Source organism: Lipotes vexillifer, unplaced genomic scaffold, assembly GCF_000442215.2.
Source record: "Lipotes vexillifer unplaced genomic scaffold, Lipotes_vexillifer_v1.1 scaffold1417, whole genome shotgun sequence".
Classification (NCBI taxonomy): Eukaryota; Metazoa; Chordata; class Mammalia; order Artiodactyla; family Lipotidae; genus Lipotes; species Lipotes vexillifer.
In genome coordinates this window covers 180,589-206,823 of record NW_006778171.1, presented here as the reverse complement: position 1 = coordinate 206,823, position 26,235 = coordinate 180,589, and the positions used below count along the sequence as shown (strand labels likewise).

Genomic DNA, 26,235 nt, shown 5'->3' with positions numbered 1-26,235 from the left:
ATTTATTTCAGGGAGAAACAAGGAAGAAACCAGAGGAGTAAGTTTATTCGCTGGTTCAGAAATTTAAAGGAATAGGCTTTTAAAAATTATCTGGTTGGTTACTATGTTAAGAAAGGGCAAGTTCAAAATTATAAAATACCACTGACATTCTGCCTATTAATTTAATATGCAATTAGATACTTCCTGAAGACAGAGAAGAAGAGAGAATAACTAAGTTATTTTAGACTCTGTTCCAAAGGTTACTGAAAAGGTTTGGTCAAAAGTTAAAGACCACAATCTCATTTTTGCTATAAATATTAAATATGAGCAAGTGTAGTACCTTGCCCATAGTATATGCCCAATATACATTATGAAATGAAACTGTTAATGTCTGGGCTACAGACATGAACAAAATACAGACCCTGCTCTCAGTAAACTATATCACAATAGGTAATGTCCACAGGCTTATGTACACAACTATATATCATAAACAAAGGTTAACAGCCATATAACACTTTCCATGCATTAACACTAATTCACTGTTCTAAGCACTTCACATATATTTACCCACTTAATTTTCAAAATTCTATGAGGTGGGTACTATAATTATTATTCCCATTTTACGCATGAAGCAACTGAGGCACAGAGAGGTTAAGTAACTTGCCAAGGTCACACAGCTAGGAATTAGCAGAGTTAGGATTTAAACCAAGGCATCCTGGCTCCATACTCTTAACCACTGCTCAAAGCATTTCTTGAGTCATAAAAGGTAGAAGAGTTCAGAAGAGGGAACGCTTATTCCCTATTAGCTAATCAGAATGAAGGTGATCTATGAACTAAATCTTGAAAGGCAGGATGTAGCTGTGGGAGACAAGAGCAGACACTCTGAGCAATAGAACAGAATCGGGAGAACTGTCAGTGGTTCAGTTTGGCTGGAGCACAGGCTAGGTAGAAGCGATGAGTTCTTGGTGGGCCTCCAGTATGACTTGAGTAGTTTTATTCTGTAGCCAGTGGAAAGGCAGAGCTTGATGAAGATAAATGTGGCAATTCCACATTTAGCTGGAAGAGAGGGGGAAGATCAGGTGATGGGTTATGGAAATCAGGCAGAGAATCCTGCCTTATTCATCTTTATATCCCTAGCACAGGTAGGGGCTAGTAAATTTCTGTCGAACTGAAGACAGGAGCAATGGTAGAGCGTGGGTGGCAAGACTGAAAAGGGGTGATGGATCTGAGATGTAAAAATCATCAGGAACAGAGTAGATGTTGGAGGCAAAGCATCAGCAGACCTTGAGATCTGGGGCCTGGGTGAGCAAGAGACAGTAGTAGAAACAAAGAGCACAGAAGGAAGAGGAGAAAGAACTGGAAATATGAAAGAAAGAAGGTGCTAACAACACTTGTCCCTATAATGCAACTCAAAAGGACAGAAGTAATGCTCTTGAGACTAGATGTTCTACAATTGATACTTTGTTTTCAAAAGCAAAACCAGGGCAAATGGTCTTCTGAACACTTTGTGATAAAATCTAGACAAAGTAAAGTTCTGAAGTTCTATAATTTATGAAGGAGAAAGGGAAAAGCCACTGTGACATAGAGCACAGTGGCCACAAAGCTGACACAGGGCTGAGGTTACTGATGTTCACCGCGGCCTGATAAAGAGAACAGAACACTGGTGCAGTCCACAAACTAATAACAGACTGCTGTCACATGATGGACACTCAAAAAATATTTGGTTGCCTGGATTTTGTTTAATTGATCTGACTCTTTCCATCCTAAACTTCCGAGGGCTATAGGAAAAGTCTGGCTCCTGGAAGAATGCCAGGAGTGGGAAGCAATGAGAGAAGGGCCATTTGGAGTTAAGAGTCCGGAGAGCGGCGCTGTACAGAGAACGGAGAGTTACTAGCTCACCAGCAGCTGAGTTTAGGATCAAGTGGGAATCAGACAGAGATCAAAATATTGGCTTTATATGATTACTAACCACACATGGCCCCCTAACGGTGCCTGGCAATTATGCGGTATGTTCTCACTGTGTCTGCTTTCCCACTCTCCCAGGTGCCTGTTTCCTATCTTCTCCTCACAGCTCAAACCTCCAACACCTCCGTCCCCATCTGCAGCAGCAGTAATAACTGTGCTTCCTGGTTTCTGAGAGCTCCTCCAAGCTCTCCCCACCTCGCTTCCCATGGGCGGGCACACTGTGCCTTCTCCCCAGCTGCTAAGGATGAGATGTCCATCTCCTAGCTCTGCCCCTCCACCTGGGCACCAGGTTGGCCCCAGTTTCTCTCTCGTGCACCATCAACCGTAAAAGAATTACTGCGCGGACACGGTGCTTAGGCAGTGTCTGGCACACAGTGAACACTACACGTGTTAGTTCCTAATAAAATCAATTTTCCCCGTCTATTGGATCTTTCTTAGCCACATACAAACATGCTGTTATTTCTCCCAACTTAAAAAACAAAAGAAAATCTCTCAAATCCATGTCTCCTACCAGTTACTGTCCAATTTCCCCGCTTTTTTCAGTAAAACTCCTCTGAGACACTTACAACCCTGTCTCCATCTTCCTGACTATTCTCTCTCGACCCCATCCAAAGGGCCTTTTGCCCTCATCCCCGCACTGTGGTCCTCACTCCCCAAGGTCACCGCTGGGTCATCCCTCCCCTCAGTTACTTTCCACAGATTGGATGGAGCTAATGGCTCCCCTTCCCCTGATTTGCTTTCTCCTCTATCTTCCCCGACAACACACTCTCCCGTTTCCCTCCTATCTCCCCGGCTGCTGCGCGTTTTCAGGCTTTTGTTGATACCTTTGACCCTCAGTCCGTCAATCTCTCCACTGTCTAGCTGCTCCCTTGGTGAGCTCAGCTAGGCTCGTGGCTGTTTTTGTCAGCGTATATACCAGGTCTACAATGACAAGCCCAAATTTATGTCTTCAGCTTGAACCTCTCCTTGAACCTGAGACACGTATGTTTAACTGCCGGCTCAACATCTCTACTCAGATGTTTAACCTGCGTTGCAAATATGCCCCAAACTGAGCTCCTGCCCGCTCTCTTCAAACATGCTCCCCCATCTGGGTTGATGGCAATTCCATTCCTTCTAGCTGCTCAGGCCCCAAACCTGGAGTCATCCTTGCACAACTCTTTTTCTCTCCCAGCTCACAGCTAATCCATTAACAAATCTCGTTGGCTCTACCTTCAAAATAATTCCAGAATGTGACCTCGTTATCACATCCACTGCTAACCCCTCTGGGCCATGCCATCGGCATCTCTCACCTGGACTGTAACCGTAACCGTAGCCTCCCAGCTGGTCTGCTGCTTCTGTGGTGTCCCTCCACAGACTATTCTCACACACTAGCCTTACTGATCCTGTTAGAAAGTTACTCAGATCCTATCAACCCTCTGTACGGACCTTCTACTGCTTCCCCCCTAAGAGTAAAAGCCGAGGTCCTCACAAGAGCTACAAGAGCCGTAAGACAGCTCACGCGATCTGGCTGCTGCCCACTCTGAGCTCATGTTCAACTACCATCCCCCACACTCCCCAGTCCCTCCTGCCCCAGCCACCCTGGCCTCCCTGCTGTTCCTTGAACCCTCCAGACATACTCCTGCATTAGGACCTTACACTTGCTGCCGTCTTCTCCTTCTCCTTCTGGAATGTCCTTTCCCCGGATGACATCTATATAAACTGACTGCTTACTTCTTTTAGGCGTTTACTCAATGTCCCCCCCATCTTAAAAAGTCCTTCCCTAAGCTACGTTTATAAACTTGTACCCTCCCTGACATTTTCTATTTTCCCTTCTCCCCTCCCCCAAAAGCATTTATCCTGCTCTAACACTATTATGTTTTACTCATTTATTTTGTTTCTTGTCTATCTTCCTCTCCAAAATATAAGTTCCATAAAGGCAGGGACATTTGTCTATCTGTTCATTACTGCATCCCATCATCACGAGCAATACCTAGGATTTAGTAGGCTGATAAATCGATACCTCAAGAGCCAAATGCTTTCTGAATGATCTCGCTGAATGCATGAGGCCAACCTGAAGAGGCCTGATACATAGCTACGCAACTGTGCTCCTTAATAGGTCCCTCCCGGATTTATTTCACTCCCACCGCAAGACGTGCAGGCACCCCCCCTTCCAGAGCCTTCCCTGGAAAAGTGGAGGCACAGAGGCGCAGGGAATGTGTCCATCCTGATGACAGGACCCCAAGAGAAGAGGGAGGAGTAAGCCCGAGGCTCTTCCCAGGGCCAACCAGGAGGCCAGGCTCCTCTCCCCGCCCAGTGCGGCACCTTCCCACACCCCAGCCCCAGGGTCCACATTTTCGGGGGCGGGGGGTCGTTGGAAGGAGAGAAGGAAGCCCACAGGTTCCTGGGGAATGGATGGTCCTCCCCTCAGCAGAACCTGGAAAGCAACAGAGACCTATTTCCCTATCCCAACCCTCCCCAATATTTTGTTTTCTTAACTAGTTTGGCTTAACATGGTAACCCTGACAGAATGTACTCTACCTGAGGCAGAAGACCAAAGAGAGAGGGGAAGGGGCTGGGCAAGCACACTCCACCCTCCTCCCAACTCCCCAGTCAGGTCAAGGCGGGCGGAGTGAGAGCAGAGAGCAGAGGGGTGGCGAGTCCTGTGCCGCCCCTAATAGAAACCATCTCTCCGGAAACGGAGGCTAACGGGGTCAGGAACAAATAAATAAGACAGGTACCCACTTCCAAGTGGCTATGTACCCTGTGGACGGAGCAGACCTATCAACGACTAATTCCAAGAACATTAGATTAACATCCTCCTACTCTATTTTGACTTAATGGAAACTCAGCTCAGTGAAATTGAAAAGGTCTAAAGGTTAATTTGATAAAACTGATTACTCAATTAAAAGGTGATGTTCCTTTAGGAGACATTATATATTAACCTTTTAAACTGGAAATTGACAGTATGGTTATTCTATTAGTAACAACAACAAAAACCAAGAAAGTTTCTCCCCCAGGTGGTATTGTTTTGTTGCCAGGATATTGAGGAAAAGGCACATCTACCAGAAGTGGAGGAATCAGTTTTAATTAAAATCATTCAAGAGATCCAGCCAGAGGCTACCTAGGCTGCATGCTGTTCTGCTCTAGTAAAATGTCATTATTTAAAAAAATTAAACGGGTCAATAAAGTCTGAGCTCTACATTGTGGAAAAGATTACAGCTTCCTAATTATGCCAAGCTAACATAGCTTTATGGGTCTGAAGGTAATATTTCTCTCCATTCCATGAACACACTGCATCCAAAATCTTCTCAGGAACAGGCCAAGGCCAGCACATTGCATTGGGAGGCAGAGCAGTAAAAAAAGAAAGGCTTTAAACAGTCTACCACCTTTGGGAGGGAGAGCTTGATGGGAGAAGATAAGAATGGCCTTTCTCCATCTGGAGAGATTGTAGGGCATGGAGGGGAATGCTTATTCCCTAGTCCTCATGTTTCTACATGAATCCACTCCTCTAGCGTGACACCTAACCTCAGCATCCTCCCTCATGCCCCTCCCTTGGGGGCAGGGACTTCTCTGATTGGCAGCCTGGCAGAAGGACCTGGGCATGGGCGTGAACACGCATGGAGCCACGGCTCCTCTCTCTCCTCTCCTCTGGGATCTGCCTGCCCTCTCTCTCATATGCTATCAGGGCCCTCTGTGCTCTCTGTGCTCCAGGGCTGTGACCGTTCAGTGGCACTAATGGCTGAGTGCGTCTAATTCAGGAGCCTTCAGCAAGGTCACCCTCCTGCAGACCTAGCCCCTGCCGCCACCCTAGGTTTCACTAGTGATCACGCTGAGAACACGTCTATCTCTGTCAGGTCGACTTGCCTCTGGCATCCTCTCTCTCTCTTTCTCTTCCTCCCTCCCACCTCTGGCAGGAAATTAGAGGTGCTTTCTTTATCAACTGACCACTGCCCCAACCTCATTACAGGTCAAATGGGATTCCAATTCAGGTACCATTCACCAAGGGACTTCTATGTGCCAGGAACTCTCACACATCTCTTTTAATTCTCACAAGAACATTATCCACACTTTATTTAAAAACAAACAAGAAAAGCAAGCACAAAGATGTGAAGTGAGCTGTATACACTTACATGACTAATATGTGGCAGAACTGGGACTAGAACCTAGGTGTGATTGACCCTCAAAGTCCCTGATCTTTCAAAGGGACCAAAACAGGGGTAGGAGTGAAACTCAGACTGCACTGGCTGGCCATGAACTGCAACTGGGAAAAGGAATTAAAGACTGAGTTTCTATAATGGGGTAATGACTGGTCAAGACTAAGAAAGCCTCAGGAGCTCTAGTTCTGCTGACGCTGCAGCCACACAACCAGTAAGTGGCAGGGTGAGATGGGCTCCAGGGACCCTGGTCCTCCGCCCCAGAGTGTGCTGCCATGGTAGCCGGGAAAGGGGGAGGCCGAGGCCAGCTGCCCACTGTCCTGAGCAGGGGCATGAGGACTCGGAGTTAAGTCCACACCTGCTCTGGAAACACTGACACACTGTGTGGAGCTGAGCTGTGCTGTTCGAGGAGAAATGCCTTAATCCCACAATTATAATCAAAAGTTTAAAACTACTGCAAAGTTACAGAATAGCAGCCTTATAATCTTTTTATAAATCCATTGCTTTTTAAAAAAATTAATTTATTTAATTTATTTATTTTTGGCTGCATTGGGTCTTCTTTGCTGCGCGTGGGCTTTCTCTGGTTGTGGCGAGCGGGGGCTACTCTTCGTTGTGGTACGCATGCTGCTCACTGCGGTGGCTTCTCTTGCTGCAGAGCACGGGCTCTAGGCGCGCGGGCTTCAGTAGTTGTGGCACGCAGGCTCAGTAGTTGTGGCGCACGGGCTTAGTTGCTCTGTGGCATGTGGGATCTTCCCGGACCGGGGCTCGAACCCGTGTACCCTGCACTGGCAGGCAGATTCTTAACCATTGCGCCACCAGGGAAGTCCCCTCATTGTTTTTTTCTTTTTGCACTGCATTTCAATTGTACTGTCTTATTTGAATCTCCTAACAAGTGGCAAGTGATCATCACTCTCATTATGTAGAGCAGGGCTCCTTAAACCTTTTCTGAAAAGGGCCACATAGTATACATATTAGACTTTGAGGGCCATATAGCCTGTCCCAGCCACTCAGCTCTGTTGTCGTAGTGTAAAAGCTGCCATAGATAACAGTCAAATGAATGGGCGTGGTGCTGTTCCAATAAGCTTTATTTATAGACACCAAAAATTTAATTTCATATAATTTTCTTATGTGGTAAAATATTATTATAATAATTATTATTATTTTTAAAAACTGGTTTTATTTCTTATGTATTACAAGTATACTGTTAGGAGGGACAGTGTATTTGATTAACCAGGGAAGAGGAGGTGGGGCACTGGCCCAGCATCTTCCCTTAATTTCATCTTCTTTTTTTTTTTTAATATTTCTTTCTTTCTTTATTTTGGTTGCACGAGGTCTTAGTTGCAGCATGCATGTGGGATCTAGTTCCCTGACCAGGGATCGACCCCCGGGCTCCCTGCATTGGGAGGGAGGAGTCTTAACCAGCGCCACCAGGGAAGTCCCTATTGTTATTATTTTCCCTCCAGCCATTTAAAAATATAAGAACTATTCTCAGCTCACAGGCTGTACAAAAATAGGCAGTGGACTGGACTTGGCCTATAGGTTGTGGTTTGCTGACCCCTGGTTTAGAGGAAGACACTGCATTTTACAGATTAAGTGACTTTCTCAGGTTTGCACGGTTAATAAGGGGACAGGGTGGCCTGAACTAAACCAACCTTTAAAGCATTCACTTGGTTGGATGCCTTTTCAAGGAAAAGGGGAGTTAATAATGGATCTCCATGAGAGATCTCTACAACCACTTATTTAACCTAAGTTGTAAAGTACTAAAGAAAGGAGCTGGAACTGATAGGCTTATACCAGTTTTATTAAGCTTTCCAAAATGACTGTCGCTTCCATTTTTATGCACTATAAAATTAGCATCTGATGTACATACACCTTTAGAAATAAAATTTACACTGCCATCTAGTGGTGACCAACTATTTTAACTGAGAACTTTAAAATAAGGTTTTCTTGGTACTAAGCATTAGAATAATTTAGTATATTCCAAAATTATGCAAATGAAATACAGTTAAAAGTATAAAGTAGACAAACTGGTAGAGATTATTTAAAATGCACCTGGAACATAATTATTTTCTCTGTTAAAGAATTTATATGAAACATTTTCAGTTTTGCATATATTGACAAAGTTTTTTTAAAAATCAGATTTTTTCCTATATTTTCTAACTGTGATAGGAAGCCTTCTGAAGGGCAAAATCCCTTGTTTTATAATGATGAAATCCTAAAAAGACGCTTCTAATGATGTCACTTCGTATGTCTAATCCAACTTTTCCATTAATTTAGGTAATAGACTTGAAGCTGACTCCTATGGTACAAACGCCACACTAAAGCCAGGTGCAAATGTAGGTCAGGGAAGAGCAGGAGGCATGATATCTGCACTGCGGTGTTCCTGTGTCCACTGAGAGCTGGAGTCTATTCCAGAAGCCATTTTGGAAGGCTCGATCAAAATGCTTTTTCTTTTTAAAAATCAACCTAACCAAAAGTTTCTTCACTAGAGGCAAGAGCTCTTGTCTTTCCAAATGGCATTTTTACATGACCTGCATTATCTCTTCATTTGCTCGGCAATATGCATTCAGTGAGAAACTGCCCCATTTCTCTCTGCATGTTTCACAACATATACGGCACACACAGAGCTACAGACACATGGGAACATCAGAATAGGGGACATTGCTGTGAGGATATGGTGACTTTGAGGACATGGGGTATGGCTGACCTTACCTTGGCTGGGGGGAGCCCCTTTTTGCTCTGCAGATATTCTTCCACTGCCAAACTGACCTTCCCCATTACAACCCTAAGTTAGTAAAAAGTGAGGACAAAAAGCTCAAAAGGAATATAGGTATGGAAAAGAACAGTCACTAAAATCATGGTAAAAAATAGACACTTACCTATAAGCATTAATATAATCTTTCCTGTGTTCGAGAAGAAAATCTCTCAGTTTGCCAATGTGTGAAATCTATAATGAAAAGAAAGCAAATGATTTATATGGATAAATATGTTACGCTCATTTGCAACAAATTTTAAATTAGTAGAGAATGGAATGCAGGTAGTAAAAAGATTTTGAAGCTGCAAACTGGATATCTCTGGTTTTAGACTCCTGTATAATCACTGACTTGTTGGGTGGCTTTGGGAAAGTCACCCACATTCCTGGGTCTTGGTCTCTTACCGATGGTTCCTTCTTCCTGTAATTGTTGTGATCTGTGACATAACGAAGAGATGATCTCTAAGGAACTTCGAGATTCAATGAGATAGTACATGTCTAGTAACTACACAGCATGTGCTCAATAAAAGCCAATTCCCTTCCTTATGTGTCTTATATCCAAAATTTTATAGACAAATATTCCTTCTTCCAAGTGTTCTAGGGGATGGATTCTAAGGCTGGAGCTATCAAGTGTATAAATAGGGCCCATGCAGAGCAGCAGAATTAAAGAAAAGATGCAGGAGCAACAATTTATCCCTACACAGCAAGTCTCCATTTTCCCTACTTCCACGGATGAACAAAACAGACACAAAAGTACAGAGGACGGAATCTGTGATGGCTCATTTCTAGTACTAAAGCGTGTGTCAGGTAATGTGTGTGGAATGAGGGATTAAGAAACAAATAAAATAAAAAGAGGTAGGAAGAAACCTAGGATCCTGGTCAACATGGACAAAAATGTTTCCAGAAGGAGAGAATGATTAACTAAGTTGGTGGCCTGCTTGGTCCTTTGACCACAGCTCACACTAGTTTCCTCCTAATGTCCTTTGTACTTATTCCAAACATTTGTAGCCCCATCCTTGAAGGATGTACTGAACTTTCATCTTTTTCATGAAAGTTTTTCTGTCAAGGCCAACTCAGGCTAATTTTCGCTTTGCTCTGAACTTAAAAGCACTTCCGCATCCCACCCACTGGGCACTCAGCTACACACAGCCACGTCCTCTGGCTTCACTTTTGCATGCACGCCTCTTTCTTGGGGGTTAGGAACCATGCAAGGAGGGGCTGCACAGCTTCCCGCATGGCTCTAAGCACAATATGAAGCCCAGAAGGTGTCAGTCAGTATTTGTGGAATGAGTAAATGTTTAAATGCAAAAGTAGTATTTACCACTAAAGAAACATTCAGCATTTGTCTGGAGACAGGTCAGTAAGGGTTCAGTTAAATTTCTCACAGAATCTAGACTAAAAGCAAATATGGTTCAGAAAAGCACCCTTAGGCATCTATAAGAGCATGAATCGAAGAAAAACTGAACTATGGCCACAGTATTCATTTATTTACCAGGTTACAAACAACAACTGAGACAGCCAGAGTCTGTCCAGCGTCCCTGGCTCTGTGAGGAACTTCCCCACACGCGACCTTGTTCTTTCCCAGCAGCCCGTTGTGGGCACTGACGTCACCACGCTCATTAACCAGGTTGGGAAAGTGAATCTTGCAGAAGCTAAGTGACTCGTCCCCATTCACATGGTTAGTGCCTGGTGGGGCTCAGAGGCAAGCCTGGGACTCTCTGAGTTCAAATTTGTCCCGTCTTCCACCACTAAGCCACAGCTGCCTTCCTCACACTCTTACTCCTATTTTCCACTGACGCTGCATTTTAAAATCTGACTTTTAAGATTGTTGGGAAAAAAATTTAAGAGATGTGCAAACAAGGTATTTACTGTACCACAGACAAGATTTAATCAAGTTAAGTTTAATACATTTCAGTGGTTTCCATTCCCTTCCCCAACCCCTGCCTGCAAGGGGCCAGGTAAGCAGTGTGAGGGAGTAAAGCAAGAGGAATGGAGGGTGCAGTGCATTGGGCAGGGATGAATTCTGGTTTTAAAACACACTGCAGCCAAAGGAGGCATCTCTGCCGGCCGACTTGCCAAAGGGCAGCTAATTGTCATCTCTGGGCCTAAACAATGGGATTGAGTCCAAACCCCAAATGCAGCACTCAAGGCCCTTCACAATTCAGCTCCAAAAGTCCTGAGTGGCCTCAGTCCTGCCGCGCTCCCCACAGACCACAAAGACCACAATGACTCGTTACCGACTGGTTTCCCTTCACCAGAGTGCAAGCTCCTAGAGGTTAAAGGGTCCTCTCTCTTTCCCCAGAACCTGTCAGGCACAGTTCCTGGTGCAAAGCAGAGCCCCAGAAACTTTTACTAAATGTTGAATAGATAGTGGGTACTGAATAATCCCCAAAGGATTATACCTACTGTGGTAGTCAGGGTAATACCATTACCTCCACCCAAAGATGTCCAAGTCCTAACCCCTGGAACCTGTGACTATATTATGTTACAGGACAAAGGGGAATTATCGTGACAGATGGAATTACGGTGCTCATCAGCTGACCTTAAAATAGGGAGAATACCCTGGATTAATACTGGAGTATCCAGGTAGGTAGGCCCCTATGTAATCACAGGGTCCTTAAATGGAGAACAGGGAGGCAGAAGAGAGAGTCAAGGCGATGCAATGGGAGAAGAGCTCAATCCAACACTGCTGGCTTTCAAGATGGAGGAAGGGGGCCAGAGGATGAAGGCAACGTCTGGAAGCTTGGAAAGGCAAAGTAATGCATTCTCCCCTAGCATCTCCAGAAAAGAACAGAGCTCTGCCAGCACCCTGATTTCAGTCTAGGGAGTCCCATTTTAGACTTCTGACCTACAGAACTAGAAGATAGTAGGTTTTTGTTGTTTTAAGCCACTAAACTTGTGGTAATTTGTTACAGCAGCAATAAGAAACTAATACACTTTGTCTCAGTTTGGGGTGCTATAACAAAATACCACAGGCTGGGTGACTTTAACAACAAACACTTATTTCTCACAGTTCTGGAGGCTGGAAAGTCCTGGTCAAGGTGCCAGCATATCCGGTGCCTGGTGAGGGCCCTCTTCCTGATTTGCAGAGAGTTGCCTTCTTGCTGAATCCTCACATGGTGGTCTCGTGTCTCTTCCTCTAAGGGTACCGATCCCATTCACGAGGGCTCCACCCTCATGACCTAATTAGGTCCCAAAGGCCTCACCACTAAATACCATCCCACTGGGTATTAGGGCTTCAACATATGAATTTTGGGGTGACACAAACATTCAGTCATAGCATACCTGTTTAAAGCCTTATCCAAAACAGTGTTTTTTTTTTTTTTTTTTTAAAAAGGAGTCAAAGTTTTCAATGAAAAGTTTGAACAGGCCCAAAGGAATCTACTACTACGTAGGCTAGACCCAGCAGCACTCCCCAGCTTTAGCTAATTTCAGTCCACCAGGGTAGAATGGTGCAAGGGGATAAGTGCCAGGAACAAGAAGGCCCCGCAGGCATCTCAGAAAACATGCTCACAAGAAGTTTCCCTTAAAGTACAACAAATGTGATCCCAATTTCTTATGACATGATACCTGAGATTTGCTTGAAAATAATATGGAGGTGGGGAGGAACACATGAAAGAGGATCCGTCCTGAGCTGACAGCTGAAGATGGGCACATGCGCACAGGCAGGCGCCTTACACTCTCAGTCTGCTTTAGTATATACTTGACATTTTTTCTTAACAAAACATTATTTTAAAAAAAATCTCCCATTTTGCACTCTCTTTTAACATGTTTGGTGATTCTGAAGTACAGATTTTCTGCTGCCAAACTAGTAATAACCCACATTTGAACCAACACCTCAACCCCACGCAAAATCTCTAGCTATTTTATTTCTAAGTACTTGCAAGCCTTGCTTAAAGTTCCATTTAAGAGGATCAATGCCATTTTAAAAAAACCACCACCAACAAAACCTTCATTGAGAGTTTACTACGTGCCAGACTCTGTTCCAAGATCTCCCCACACATTAGCTCATCAAATTCTCCCAGCTACACAAGATGGGTAACATCATCACACCTATTTTACAGATGAGGAAACTAAGGCAGAGGCAGGGTAAGTAATCTGCTCAGGAACCCATGGGGTGAAGCCTGAATGGAACCCAGCATTCTAAGTATCAGGCTTGAGTTCTTAATGCCCAAATTTAAGCACAGATTCTTGGCAGGTGGCAAGTGCAGTTTCCCAGTATAGTAATCACAAAGAGGGATGACTGGGAACCGAGAAAAGCATCCAGTGAGCAACAGCAAGCTGTTTTTTCTTGTATCTGTATTCAACAGTGCACTACACACCTGATGTTACCCAAGAGTGACACACCAGGCATGTGTGTGCCAGGAAGTGTGTGAATTGCTCACTATGTGCTGTCATCGGCTCCCCTATAACAATCAGTTATACGTTACCCCCATTCCCGTTTGATAAACATGGAAACTGAGGCCCACGTGAGGTCGGTCACAGGATAATAAGGGGAAGAAGTGGCATGGATCACGGGTCTGTATGACTCAAAGGCTAAGTTATTTATTCTACATTATATGGTCAAAAGACTAATAAACTATTACTATTTAGCTTATTTAAGTTTGAGGCTTTTCTTCACAGAAATATAAACTGGGTTTCATGTGACAGTATTTGTATATATTGATTTTTAAAATGTTTTCAACTACAGTGGATACAGAAAGATCTGCAAGAAAGGTTTTTTGAATGTTTCCACGTAGAGCGCTCGTTTTATAAGTCACTCAAAGTAGGAACATGCCCATATCCAAAGCGCCTGTTTTTACCACTGAAGTCTCCTCCTCCAAGCTCGGTTGTTATTCCTCGGGTTTGTGACACGGGAGGCTTGGAATTCGCAAGTACCATAGGGATGCTGGGAGGAAGGCCCACAGCTGTGAGCAAGGAACCAGGATGGTCAGAAGGACTGGCAGTGCAATGGTGACCCGTTCACCCTGAGTATCAATCATCAAACTGCCTCAAAACACAGTTTAAACAAGTAATGAAGGCAACTTCCAGGACTGGGTCTCTTCCCCGTGTCTGAGTTCCTCTACCTCCTCGCCTAGTGCGGAGCACGGTATGAGCAGAGGAGCAGACTCCGGGCAAAAGGCTGTGGGGTTTGGGTGGAGCAGGGCAGACAAGAGAGAAACGGGTACAGAATCCAGGGAGTTGGTTGAGCTTCTCGGTCCTAATCCCTGCTCAATCTCCACCACTTACTCTGAAGGGGACCTTGATTCCCCCCACCCCTTTCAGGCTTCGTGTGGAGGGAGCCCAGCTGGACAAACTTCCTCTTCTGTCTCCCAACGCTTCACTCACACGTCTGAGGGAAGAGGACTTACTGGTGTAGGGTCTGGACACAGCAGTGAGCACACTCGGCACCAGGCAGCAGAGAGGGTCTGTTCTGGCCAGCGCTCCACCCATATTTGGCCACAAATCTAAAGCCAGGTTCTCCGTTTGGCTTTTTCACGTTCTGACTCCTATATTTCTTTCAGGTAGTTCCAAAATTGTGCTGAGAAAAAAGAGGTGTTTTTAATAAACTCCCTAAACTCTTAACCTTTGCCAACTGAAATTTTGAGCAAGTTGCTTAATCTCCCTGAGCTTCACTACAAAGGGAGGGCAGTAAAAATGATTCTTTAAAAATAGAAATAGCACGAGTTAATAGCTAACGTTTATCGAGCACGTGCTGTGTGGCCGGCATCAGTCTAAACACTGTGCATCAATTAGCTCATTTACTTCTCCTAATAACCCTGTGGGATAGGTTCCACTATAATCCCACTTTACAGATAGGAAGACACTGAAGTAACATATTTCATATAAATGGTTCAAAATAAACAGGGGACTGTGACTCCCAAACCAAGCGCCTGTGTGCTTTCAGCCTCTGCAAGTCTGCCCAAGAAGACAAACCTACTGTCCCATCCGAGCGCAGTGGGTCTCTGAGGGCTGCTTTCACCACAGTGCACACAGAACGTTTTAAGATCCAAAGTACCCAATGCTGAGATGCCTTGTTCAGGTCAAATGCAATGTCAACAGCTATGGGTGAGCGCAAAGCCAAGAGCCACACTCCAGGGTCAGCCAGGATCTGGCTTCTCCACGAAGCTGATACTCAACTAAACAATTGTTTAAACTCCATTCTAAAATGACAGGCATTCATGTGACTCATCCTTTTCTTTCTCTGAAGCTAAATCAAGTTCACTTTTAAGTGACTGTATTTTAATAAGGCTAATTTCAAAAATCATCAAGACACTGAACTTCCCCACAAAACACATCTACCGTATAGGCAGACTGATTATAAAAAACAGTAGCAGTGGTCCCTATATTAGATGCATTTGACAGGGAAAAACAGATTCTCACATTACCTGTTGTTACATATAAAGCTTTTACTAGGAGAGACCAAACACAAACATCCCAATACGTGCAGCCCTGAGATCTGCTCCCGCAGGTAAATATGCACTTGCTGACATGGACTCAGCCCCAGGGACTCAACCCCATGGATGGTTGCCCACAAGCATGTTGCTGAATGGGGGGAAAACCAAGGTTTCGCACAGCATGTACTTAGGTAAATTATACGAAATACAGACCTGATGCTGAACCCAGAGAGAGAGAGAGGAATCTAAAAGACTGCTCATCAAAACACTGATGGTTAAGATTTGGAGACTTTGCTTTTTCCTAATACCTTTTCGTACCTTAAAATTTTTCTACACTTCGTATGTGTAATCTTTGCAACCAGACAAACAATGTTTTTAAACAAAAAGGTAAATCTTGCCTAACTAACAGTGTATACTGACTGACTCCCCAGGCCCCGCAGGGTCAAATCCAATTCCTTGAGCCTGGGACCCCCTAGTGTTCCTGGCCCTGCTGACTTCTCCGGGTTCAGAGCCCTCCCCCATCTCCCAATCCCGGTCTTCTGACTTACTCCTACTCTGCTCAGGGGATACACCTCCTGGAAGTCTTCTCTGCCATTTCCAGGCCAGGTTAAGGACCCCTCGCAAGCATCTCTTTTTCAGGGATGTCACCATCTTGTTTTGAAATGTTTTCATGTCTATCGGACATAAGCTGCTCAGGCACATGCCTAGCCCAAAGCGGCTCTCCAAAAATGATTTAATGCTCCGAACTGAACTGACTTTCTATCCGCTTCAAGAATTACTAGCAGGGTAAAATAAACTCCAAACATAGTAAGTCTGCTTTGTACTTTACATTATCCACTAGATGGCAACACGTGTATTACAGCAGGAGTAGTAACAGGAACTCTCAAAAATATTAGTTTTTTCCCAAGGGCTTTAAAATTTTCTCTGGTTCTGTATTTTTGATCTAGAATCAAAGGATTATTAAAGGTTAATTGTGCTGTGCAGGCTGAAGCTGAAATGACATTGTTTTGAAATAGACACGTGCACTTGGATGAGCCCAAGGTTTTAAAACACTGCACTCCTGGCAGCTTCAACACAAAGGCAGCTCTAGAGCATGGCTGCCATCTGCCGTCCCAGGCGGCGGGCCCAGCTTTGTTTATGTGTGTCATCCACAGCACAGACCTGCTAGCTGCTCCTTCGTGGGTGTTTTGTAAATTACCCAAAGCAAGATAAACTGTAAAACAAAAACCCTGCTACAAAACTGAGGGATTCTTCTCAAAGGACAACTGCATTTTCACTGCAGGGGGTTCAAAGCAGCCACCAGTGTCCTCTGCAGATCACAGCAGTGGCCTGACTTGCAACTCCCCTAACTACTCTTCGCCCGCCACAGGGATTCTGTTCTGGCGCTCATAACACTTCCAACAAAGACCTGATTGATTATGAAACACTAAGTACTGATTTGCATAATTTGCCTCCAGCAAGAGACAGCGATTGTTAAAGATTAAAGAGACTCCAGTAGGGCCCTCTGGCTTACTGTAAAAAGTTCCCTGTAACACAAAATCGTTATTTTTTTCATTCAATCGGTGGACACGGCTTGCTGTCCAGTTTAGTAGGCAGCCAAAGGACAGTCAGAACAACCACTGTTGTATAAGTGTTTGCCAACTACTGATAAGCTAAAACGACTTTTCACAAGGATCATGTTCCCAAGTCTAATCTGGAGGCCCACTAACTAAATTCCAAATCCACCTCCCTTCAGTCATAATTGAAAAATGCATCAATACCAATTATAGCTAAAAGTTCAGAACCGTCACAGCTCTGGAGCACGACGACTCTGCTGAAATCACAGTGAGGGCTGCCTGAGTCCTGTCCCCATCCCCGTGCTAGAGAAGCTCCCAGTGACTAGTCACCCACAAAAGAGCCTGGCATGGCCACAGACATTCCTTCGGTGCTGGGGTCACAGCAGTGTGTTAAGGGATTACATGTATGAACTGTTCTTTTTCACTTCTTTCCTTTCAGCAATTGTTTAGTAATAAGCAAGGAGTCTGAGCCTCCTCCTATCACTTCCGCCCTAATTTCTACTGCACGGGGCCACCCTTCAGCACGTACAGGGCCCTGGAGGGGTGGCAGCCACTCTCCCAGTCCTCGCACAAGCCCCTCCTGAAGCACCATACTCCCTCGGCTTCCAGGACCCCACTGTCCCCAGGTTCTCTTCCTAAACCTCTGACAACTTTGCTTCACCTTCTTTCCTTGCCTCTTCCGCCTTTGCACACCTCAGAAACTTAATGAAGCTCAGCACTGACACATTCTTGCTAAACCCACCCCTTCCATCCATAGCTTAATTTACCATCTACAGAAAATGCCCAACCAGCCCCTGCCTCGCTCCTGTGTTCCAGGAGCGTATTCAACCATCTACTGTGTGTCCCACTGGTGCCTCAAAAGCTCCCTCTCTCTCTCTCTCTCTCTCTCTCTCTCTCTCTCTCTCTCTCTCTCTCTCTCTCTCGATTCCCCAAGTTAGAAAATCTCAGGACATTTTGACTCTTCCCTCTTTTTCACCCCACAAAGTAAACTGGTCAGCCAGGCCTGCCCACACCACTAGCTGAAAATCTGCCAAAGGAATGGGCACCCACAAACCAGCTCCTCTGCCTGCTTTCCCACACCCACCCCAGAGCCCAGATCCTCAGAGCCCTTCCCTGATCCAGCCTCCTCTTTCCGCCTCTGCCCTTTGGCACTGCTGTTTTGCCTGGAACATCTTATTTCTCATCCACCAAGCACTCAAATGTGCTGGGCCCTAGGAGGTTTTAAAATATGGCATTCTGGGTTCACTTCCCACTTTCTCTGTATGATACCTTCAGGAGGCATGCTGTAAGTGTCTGTTAGCTGAATGTTATAAATGTTCGCTGCATGTATATATGTTATACACATTACATATATACATGCATATATATGTGTGCATATATTTAACATAAATGTTAGTTGAATATATAAAGTGCTCTACCCCATCAGTCTGGAAACCTCACTAGAAAAAAAGACACAGACATTCTTGATCTAAGGAAACTGTCATCAGTGGTTAAGTAACCTGTTCTGGAATTTTGCTGAGAACCAGTGCCAAACTTACTGGTTTGTAGTTTCCAGAATTCAGCGTATGTTTTCTAATAGAGAGGGGAGGGGGGAGGGGGGGGAGGGAGAGAGAGAGAGAGAGAGAGAGAGAGAGAGAGAGAGAGAGAGAGAGAGAGAGGAGAGAGAGAGGAGAAAGAGAGAGAAATGTGTACGTGAAAGAAGAGAGACAGTGATTCTTCTAGTTCCAGCCTTCTACGCCAGCTTCATAGATCCTGAGGAGTGGACGATAGGGAGGGTCACACGGAGGGGACAAGGACAATTAACAGGAGTTGAGATGAATTTAGTGGTCTAATTTCTGATATTAGCAACTAACCTTCAAGCAACCTGAAAGGTATTATTTTCTAATACTAAGCCCCTATCCCCTTTTAAGAAATTAAAAAAGTAAGATCTTAGATTCTTAGTGCTAATGACATAATGACCGAACTCATGACAATTTTCAAAAGCTGAGTAGCACCATAGGGCTTAATGACCCATGAAGCTCAATGCAATTCCATTTTAAAACAGGTCTAGGACTCTTAACCTCAAGAAAAAGTAAAAGCATACCATGTTCTCAACCTTTTCCTCCTCAATCCTTCTGCCCCAGCTTTCTCTTTACATCTCACTGTCTTCAGGTTCACACTTTAATCTCATTAAACATTTTAATTCCCATTCTACTGGCTCCCCAAACTGCATGGGTTTGGCATTGCTGGCACATACCCTCCACTTCCAAAGCTCGGTCCACTCCTGGTCTATCTGAACCTGCAATTTGCTAGCTGACATACAGAGTACAACTCCAGGAAGTAACACCCTGCTCTGCTTGCATGCAGGGAGCCCCTGCTTCTTCCGGGCCATCCGCTCCACCACAGCTCACAGTTCTTTCTCACACTGAATCGAGTTCAGCTATTGTGTGCCCCCCACGCAAGTCTTCTCTCTTCTGTAAGCTAAACGTTCTCAATCCCTTAAGGAATTCTTTACGTGAAATACACTTGTGGCTGCTGGTCTTACTTATTAGTCTCCGAATGCAGGAATTTATTGGCCTCAAAAGTCAAATGTGGTTCCGAGAATGGACTCAATACTCAGTGTCAACAGGAGGTGGAGAGGAGGCAGGACCATTACCTCCCTGTTCCAGCCTCTGTGCTTCTATTAATGCCGCCTAAGAGGATGTTCACTGTCAAGTCAGAGTCAAGCTGACTTAACATCAACTAAAATTATTTTTTCCATCAACTAAAATCCCTTTTTCCATGAAGAACTATGTCTTCACTATATCCATATTTTCCCTGGCTCCTTGTCATTTGCCATTCTGATCATTCTGCCACTAAAGACATCTCTAGGTAAAAATTATCATTTTAAAAACTGGAATGAAAACAGGGCTGAAAAAGAAGCATGGAGTTATAGACCCCTCCCGGTGGACAGTCAGATCAACGAACCACAGACACACTTGAAATCCAAATATTCAGTCCACTAAAAAAAAATGTTTCCTCCACAAAAATATCACGGTGAGATCTGCTAACCACACTCTGAAATCAGATTTCTCCTCACCTACAACCTGATCCAAAAGTGCACAATGAGGCTGGGGGGACAGGGCTCCTGCTTTGCAAATGTATGCTAGTTAATCATCATTACTTTCTTTTCTGTGTGCAAAAAAACCCCCACCTTCCTTTTATTTGTTCTCTTGACAAACAGATTAAGACCCAGTATGGGGCAAAAGCACATTATGGAGGGAGATAATAAGGCAGAAGAGAGGAAGGGAGGAGGGAGGACAGACAGGGAGTTCCAACCCAGGGCTGACATGGCTTCACGTCGCTTTTCAGACCCAGTCCAAATCCTGTCTGGTCCGGAGGCTATGTGTAGAGTGTGTGTGCAGAGTGCGCATGCATCCTGCTCTCTGTCCACTCTGGGTAACGCAAAGCACGAACTCCAGAGTCACACAGACCTGGGTTCAGATCCCAGCTCCGCCACTGACTAGTGATAGTGCCTTCTGCAACTTATTGATATTTAACTTCTTTGAGCTTTAACCTCTGACGTATAAACTGGAGACAGTAACTGAAGGTGACTACAAGCTGTCAGTGAAAATGTTGGTACCGTGTCTGGTACAACAGGTGCTCAAGCATATTAAGGTTCCCTCCGCCGCCTCCTCGTCGCTGTCTGGGCCTTACCCACGAGGCCAGGTCTGCCTGGACAGGGGTGGGGGCTGCCCTGGGGCAGCGGATGGAAAGGGAGGTGGAGGGACCCAGGTCACGTGAAAGAGCTGTGACCTAGAAGGTCATTCACAAAGTCGTAGCACTGAGGGGAACAGAGAGCTATGGAGTCAGGGGAAAGAAATAAACTGGATTTGGCACAAATACAGCACAAGTGGAGGACAGGTGGTGGTTAACACTAGTAGCTAACATTTATTGACTGCTTACTCCAGGCCAGGCACTATTTATTCTAGGAGCTTTATGTATATTTAACTTATTTAACGCTCATGACAACCCTACAAGATAGGCACTGTTACTACCCCCATGGAAGAGAAGGAAGCTGAAGCCCAGAGAGGTTAACACGCTGCCCAAGGCCCCACAGTGAGTCCGCAACTTATCACAACTTGGCCCCAGAGGGTCTGGCTGCGGAGTCCAACTTTCACTGCCTCAGCGGCAACGGGTAGCCCCCACAGGTACCAAGGTCAGGCGCAAAGAGCAGAAGTAGGAGGGGCAGAGGCGCCCTGATGCAGGCTCAACGCCACGGTGGCGGGGCACCTGGAAAAGCCCTTCTTGAAAGCAGCTGGGGAACAACTCACATGGGCACGACCAGCTCCTGAAAAGAGCTGGCTAGATGAGAGCTCTGCTGCCTGCTGTCCTCGGGCTGCTTCCACAGCGGAGCTGCCCCTCACCGTCAGGCTAACTTCCAAGCACGAGGTAAAACGCGCGCACAGGACCCAGCCGGCGCTTACACAGGCTGCTCCGGATTCTGACTTACGCTCCTAGGTACGTCCAAGACAGCTCGCTCCCCCAGAGCTGGAACGGTTGCCATTTCTTCAGTTGTGCATCAGAAGGAGTGGCTGGTTTGAGTTTTAAGAGCCACAGTGAGAGCAAAAATGCTTATTCTTAGATGCTAGACTCACAGGCAGTGAGGCAAGGTACTCTTACTGGAAGAGGCCTTAGGCAAACAACCGAGGAAGGCACAGCAGCGCCCAAGCTCCATCCCACCCTCACCCGGGGCTTGCACATGCGGACTGGACAACAAGGGGCCCTGGCGAAGCACGCGGAGCAGCCGACCCCTGCCGGCTCAGTGTCTGTGAGGTGCGTCTCAAGGGTGCAGCTGGCTCCCCCCACCCCGTCCCCCCCTCTCGGCTCACAAGGACTTCCTTTCTCTCCGCAGGTGCTCTCCTCCCAGGCAGCCTCTGCATTTAGCGCCCCCTCTCCGAGGACCACCGCTCACACTGGCACTGTGCTGCTAGCCCGCCGCATCCACCCTGCTCTCACACCGCGCTTGGAGCAGGAGGTATGGTGGGCGGCCAGCTCCACGCAGGGAGAGGCCCCTGCTGGGCACGCCGGGACCCGAGCCGGCTCTAGGGCCTCAGACTCTCTGGTCTGGGCCTGGACTCCTCACCTGCAGGCCGCAGAGGTCCTTTCGACTCAGAAACTCCATGATAATTTTTGGCGTTCAATCCATTACAACGTTCCTTCTGACCAAACCCTACTGGTTTCTTTTCACTCCTTTTATGCTCTCCAAAGTTTCAAGCGTGATTTTAAGGATCCAAGTACTTGGGATCCTCCCTTATTAAGGTTTTTCTAACTTAGGCAACTCAGCTATAGAACCTTGGAAAGTCTGGTCAGAAGAAAGAAATTAGAAATATTTGTAAACGTTCACACATCAATAAAGTATAGGTAAAATAGACAAAGACCATTTGTAATAGGCAACAAATCTGTACATGTTACAAATGTTGTTGGGTAAACAAAAATGTGCAACAAAACGATAACGGCAAACACACAGTACTTACTACACACCAAGAAGTGCCACAGGGGCTTTGTCCAGATGACTCCATTTCACCCTTGGTACAATCCTATGAGGTAGGTACCATCATTATTCCCCCTTTACAGTGGGAGTGGCTAACTTACTGGCTCAAGGTCTCACTAGCACGTGACAGAGCTGGATTTGAAACCAGGAGGGCTACTCCAGAGCCTGTATTCCTGACTTCTCCTTGTTCTTATGATTCTTCAGAACTTTGACAAGAGGGGGTAAGAGGAAAAATGTTCCATTTATATTTGAGTTTCTCAAATTAAATTAACTTCTCAACTCTACCCTTAAAATTATGCCTGTATGTCTTACGAAACAAATAGTGTAAACGTCAAATTTGAGTTTCATTTTCTAGCGGGGGTTATGGTATCTTTAATTTCATGAGTGGCTTTCCAGAAAGAACTGTGAACTTCAAACGTATAGTTCCTGACCCTTTTAGGGGGCACAGATCCTTTGACACACTAACCAAAACTACATGTCTCATCTATTCCTTTAAGAAAATGAATATTCCCAAATATACAAAAAACTTCCTGTCCACCATTCTGAGCTTCAGAGGCTCTTGGCTCACTGGAGTTCAGGTTAAGACCCTCTGATCACAAAACACAATTCAACAAACAAGCAAACAAACAGACAAACACAGGAGAGCACAACTTTTTTGTAAACCTCATGTGCCTAAGGAAGCACTTCCAGCTCAGCACCTGGAAGCAGCTGCTGGCCGTCCATCGGCAGAGTCTATCTGCACAGCAGTAACAGTAACCAGGGAGAGGTAGAGGCGGCACGGGTGCGAGGCCTGCAGGTGTGGGGGAAAGACTGAGCACACTGTCACAACTACTCACACTCCTGCCTTACAGCATGGAGAAAAGGGAAGATGGAAGAGAAGCACTAACCGAGCGTCGTCACCATCATCATCATCATCGATGTTTACTGTTGACTATGCCACTGCATAGATGATCTCATTTAATTCTCATAACAAATGAGAAAATGGAAACTGAAGCGCAGAGCTGTTAAGTAACTTGCCCAAGGTCACACAGCTAGCAAGTTGAAAAGCCAAGGTCCATACTCAAAACAGATTCCAGAACCTGTGCTCTTAAATTCTTCACGCTGCATCTCCAAGCTTGTGCTCTTTCAGCACAAAACTCGAGCTGAAGAACCCAACTGAGGAAGCGTTATCATGCAGGCTTCTACAACTTCCCACACACCAAACTCATTAAAAGAAAGCCATCAATTTTATTTATCAGTTCCTCCAAAAGTACTTGCTAAATGTCTTCTAAATTCTTCCAGTCGTGGCAGAAAACACCATGCAAATAAACACATTTATACCCCACTGTAGTACATTCCAGTTCTCAGGAATGTGTTCAACTCCTTTTGTGGTAAAGAATTAAAAGACTTAAAAAAAAATGGCACGCCCAAAAAAGAACTATGTCACGTTCGTTTCGGATTCCCAAATCCGGCAAGGTTCCTAACTCAATAAGTGTCTGCTGAAAGAGTGATATATTTTATTAAGAATCTCTCATTCTAAAATAAACATTAAGGAATAGCTATACCTAAAACTGGTGGTTGTGATGCATTAAAAGTTTTTTTTAATATGGAATTTTCTCACACTGTTTTTGCAAATTTGTTAGTTTACTCCAAAGGCACACAACTCTCTGTTAACAGGCAGCCAACAATTTATGATCCAGTTGATAAATCAGCAGCAACTCCTCTTCTCATAAAGAGAACGGATTAGCAACAGAGTATAAAGGCTGTGGCAACGAGCAGTTCTATCCAAAGGTAGTCTCTTATTACTAAGGTTAAACACATACACTCTAAAACATAAAATCCCCAAAGACTGAATGTTGCCCTACTGACATTTAAAAAAATGACCTTTTGGGGGGCTTCTCTGGTGGCACAGTGGTTAAGAATCTGGCTGCCAATGCAGGGGACTCAGGTTTGATCCTTGGTCTGGGGAGATCCCACATGCCGCGGAGCAACTAAGCCCGTGCGCCACAACTACTGAGCTTGCGCTCTAGAGCCGGTGAGCCACAGCTACTGAACCCGCACACCCTAGGGCCCGTGTGCCACAACTACTGAAGCCCACACGCTCTAGGGCTCGTGCTCTGCAACAAGAGAAGCCACCGCAATGAGAAGCCTGCACACCACAATGAAGAGTAGCCCCAGCTCACTGCAACTAGAGAAAGCCTGCACTCAGCAACAAAGACCCAACAGAGCCAAAAAAATAAATACATAAATAAATAAAATTTTTAAAAAGGAATGTTAAAATTATTTTAAAAACGATCTTTTTGTTTTAATTATAATATCAATTATGAGGAGAATATGTTTGTGAAGATGGCAAGGACCAACACACACACCTACGCAAGTGGGAAAACCACAAATAAAACTGACATGTCACAACTTCTCCCAATCTTATTCTCCTGGGATCCTAGCCCTGGGTAGAAATTATTAGCTGGGAACAACATAAAACCTCACCTTTTTGCAAGCCAAGGAAGGGCAAGAGTCACATCAATATAGACTGGCTCTCTAAACCTTGTACCCGAGAGCAGCAAGTGCACGTCCCGTCCACTAGGTGCTGCCCTCTACCACACTGTTCCTCAGAGAACAGTACAGTATATCAAAATGACAACAGCCTGGTTTTAAGATGATTTGTCTCTTGAGGATATACATTTGGTTTAAGTTTCCACTGCAAAGTTAAAGTTCTTAAGATAGGTCATGCAGATCAATTGCTCCTGTAATCTGAAACTCAAAAGAGCAAGTAATATCTAAACAAGGGGAAGGGGTGGCCCTGAGCTTATAAGGTTCTCTAAAAGCCAGGAGACAGTCAGCCTGGCTACCTCTAATCTCATCATCAAAACTGTTACCTTTTCCAGTTTCTGCTTCACATCAGCAAAGAGAAGAGCGAAATCAACTGAGGGTGGTACAAAGGGAAAACATACATTCAACTGCCATACTGCTTGATAGATGCCAATAATTTACAGTCAACAGAAAACGCTTAGATAACATTCGAACCCCCAAAGTGTGCTTTGCTCTATTAAAACATATATTTTTTCTTTATTAGTGAAAACAAAAGCAAAGGAACCAATGTGCGTTTTATCATGAAGCTCTGAGAAAGAGGGCTTGGTAACAAGATACACAGCCTTGCCTCCGAAGTCATCTTTCAACTGAGTGAGTGGGAATAAAATGCCGAGCATGCCAGCCTCAAACAATAATACAAATGTTCAAATTCCAAGCAAAATCCGGGCCTTGTTTCATCATTCCCTGTCCTCTAAAAAATACAGATTCCGTTCCCTCATTGTGGTCTCCTTTGGAGTAAATAAGGCATAAAACTGAAAGTGAAAATAAGGCAAAAATACTATTTCAAGGAATAAGTTACAAAACATTCTAACAATCTCTTTGCTTGAAAAAATGAAAATAAAATTTAGTAGTTTCTAGGATTTAAAGAAACGGTAGCAAATTGCTAACTGCTAGTTTTTATAAAATGGGGACTAACCAGATAAAAACTGATTCTTACTTAAGTGTTCAAAATAGCAGAAAATAATTAGTTCCTAATATATTTTTCAATCTGTGTATAATAATAACTAGAAAAATAATGGTTAGATCCTGAGCTGTATATATAGATCTTGATTTTGAGAATCAAATTATATCTTTTCAGCCTACTTTTAAGATTTACTGTTTTATACTTAGATACCTAGATATTTTAAGTCCTATATTTGAATTTTATATTGAGAACTTAGTTGAAAGCTTTAGAAGTAAAACCAGTGTATATAATTTAAATTCCTTTTAACAGTTTTTCAGATCATTAGGTAAAGCATCTGAAACATCATGCATATAAAATTTTCCATTCTTATCCCAGCAACAAGTTTCAGTTAACATCACATATCAATTTGTAAGCAATAAAACTGTCATCAAGGGGCTTCCCTGGTGGCGCAGTGGTTGAGAGTCCGCCTGCCGATGCAGGGGACACGGG

General features: G+C 44.7%; 1 protein-coding gene across 1 annotated transcript in view; it reads right to left on the bottom strand.

Moving 5' to 3' along the window:
• Nucleotides 1-26,235, bottom strand: part of STX18 (syntaxin 18) — a 118,984-nt gene that overhangs the window by 41,206 nt on the left and 51,543 nt on the right. The window contains exon 2 of the mRNA XM_007451500.1: nucleotides 8,957-9,024. Within this exon, the coding sequence (XP_007451562.1) occupies nucleotides 8,957-9,024 (68 nt within the window). The remainder of the gene's footprint in view (nucleotides 1-8,956; nucleotides 9,025-26,235) is intronic.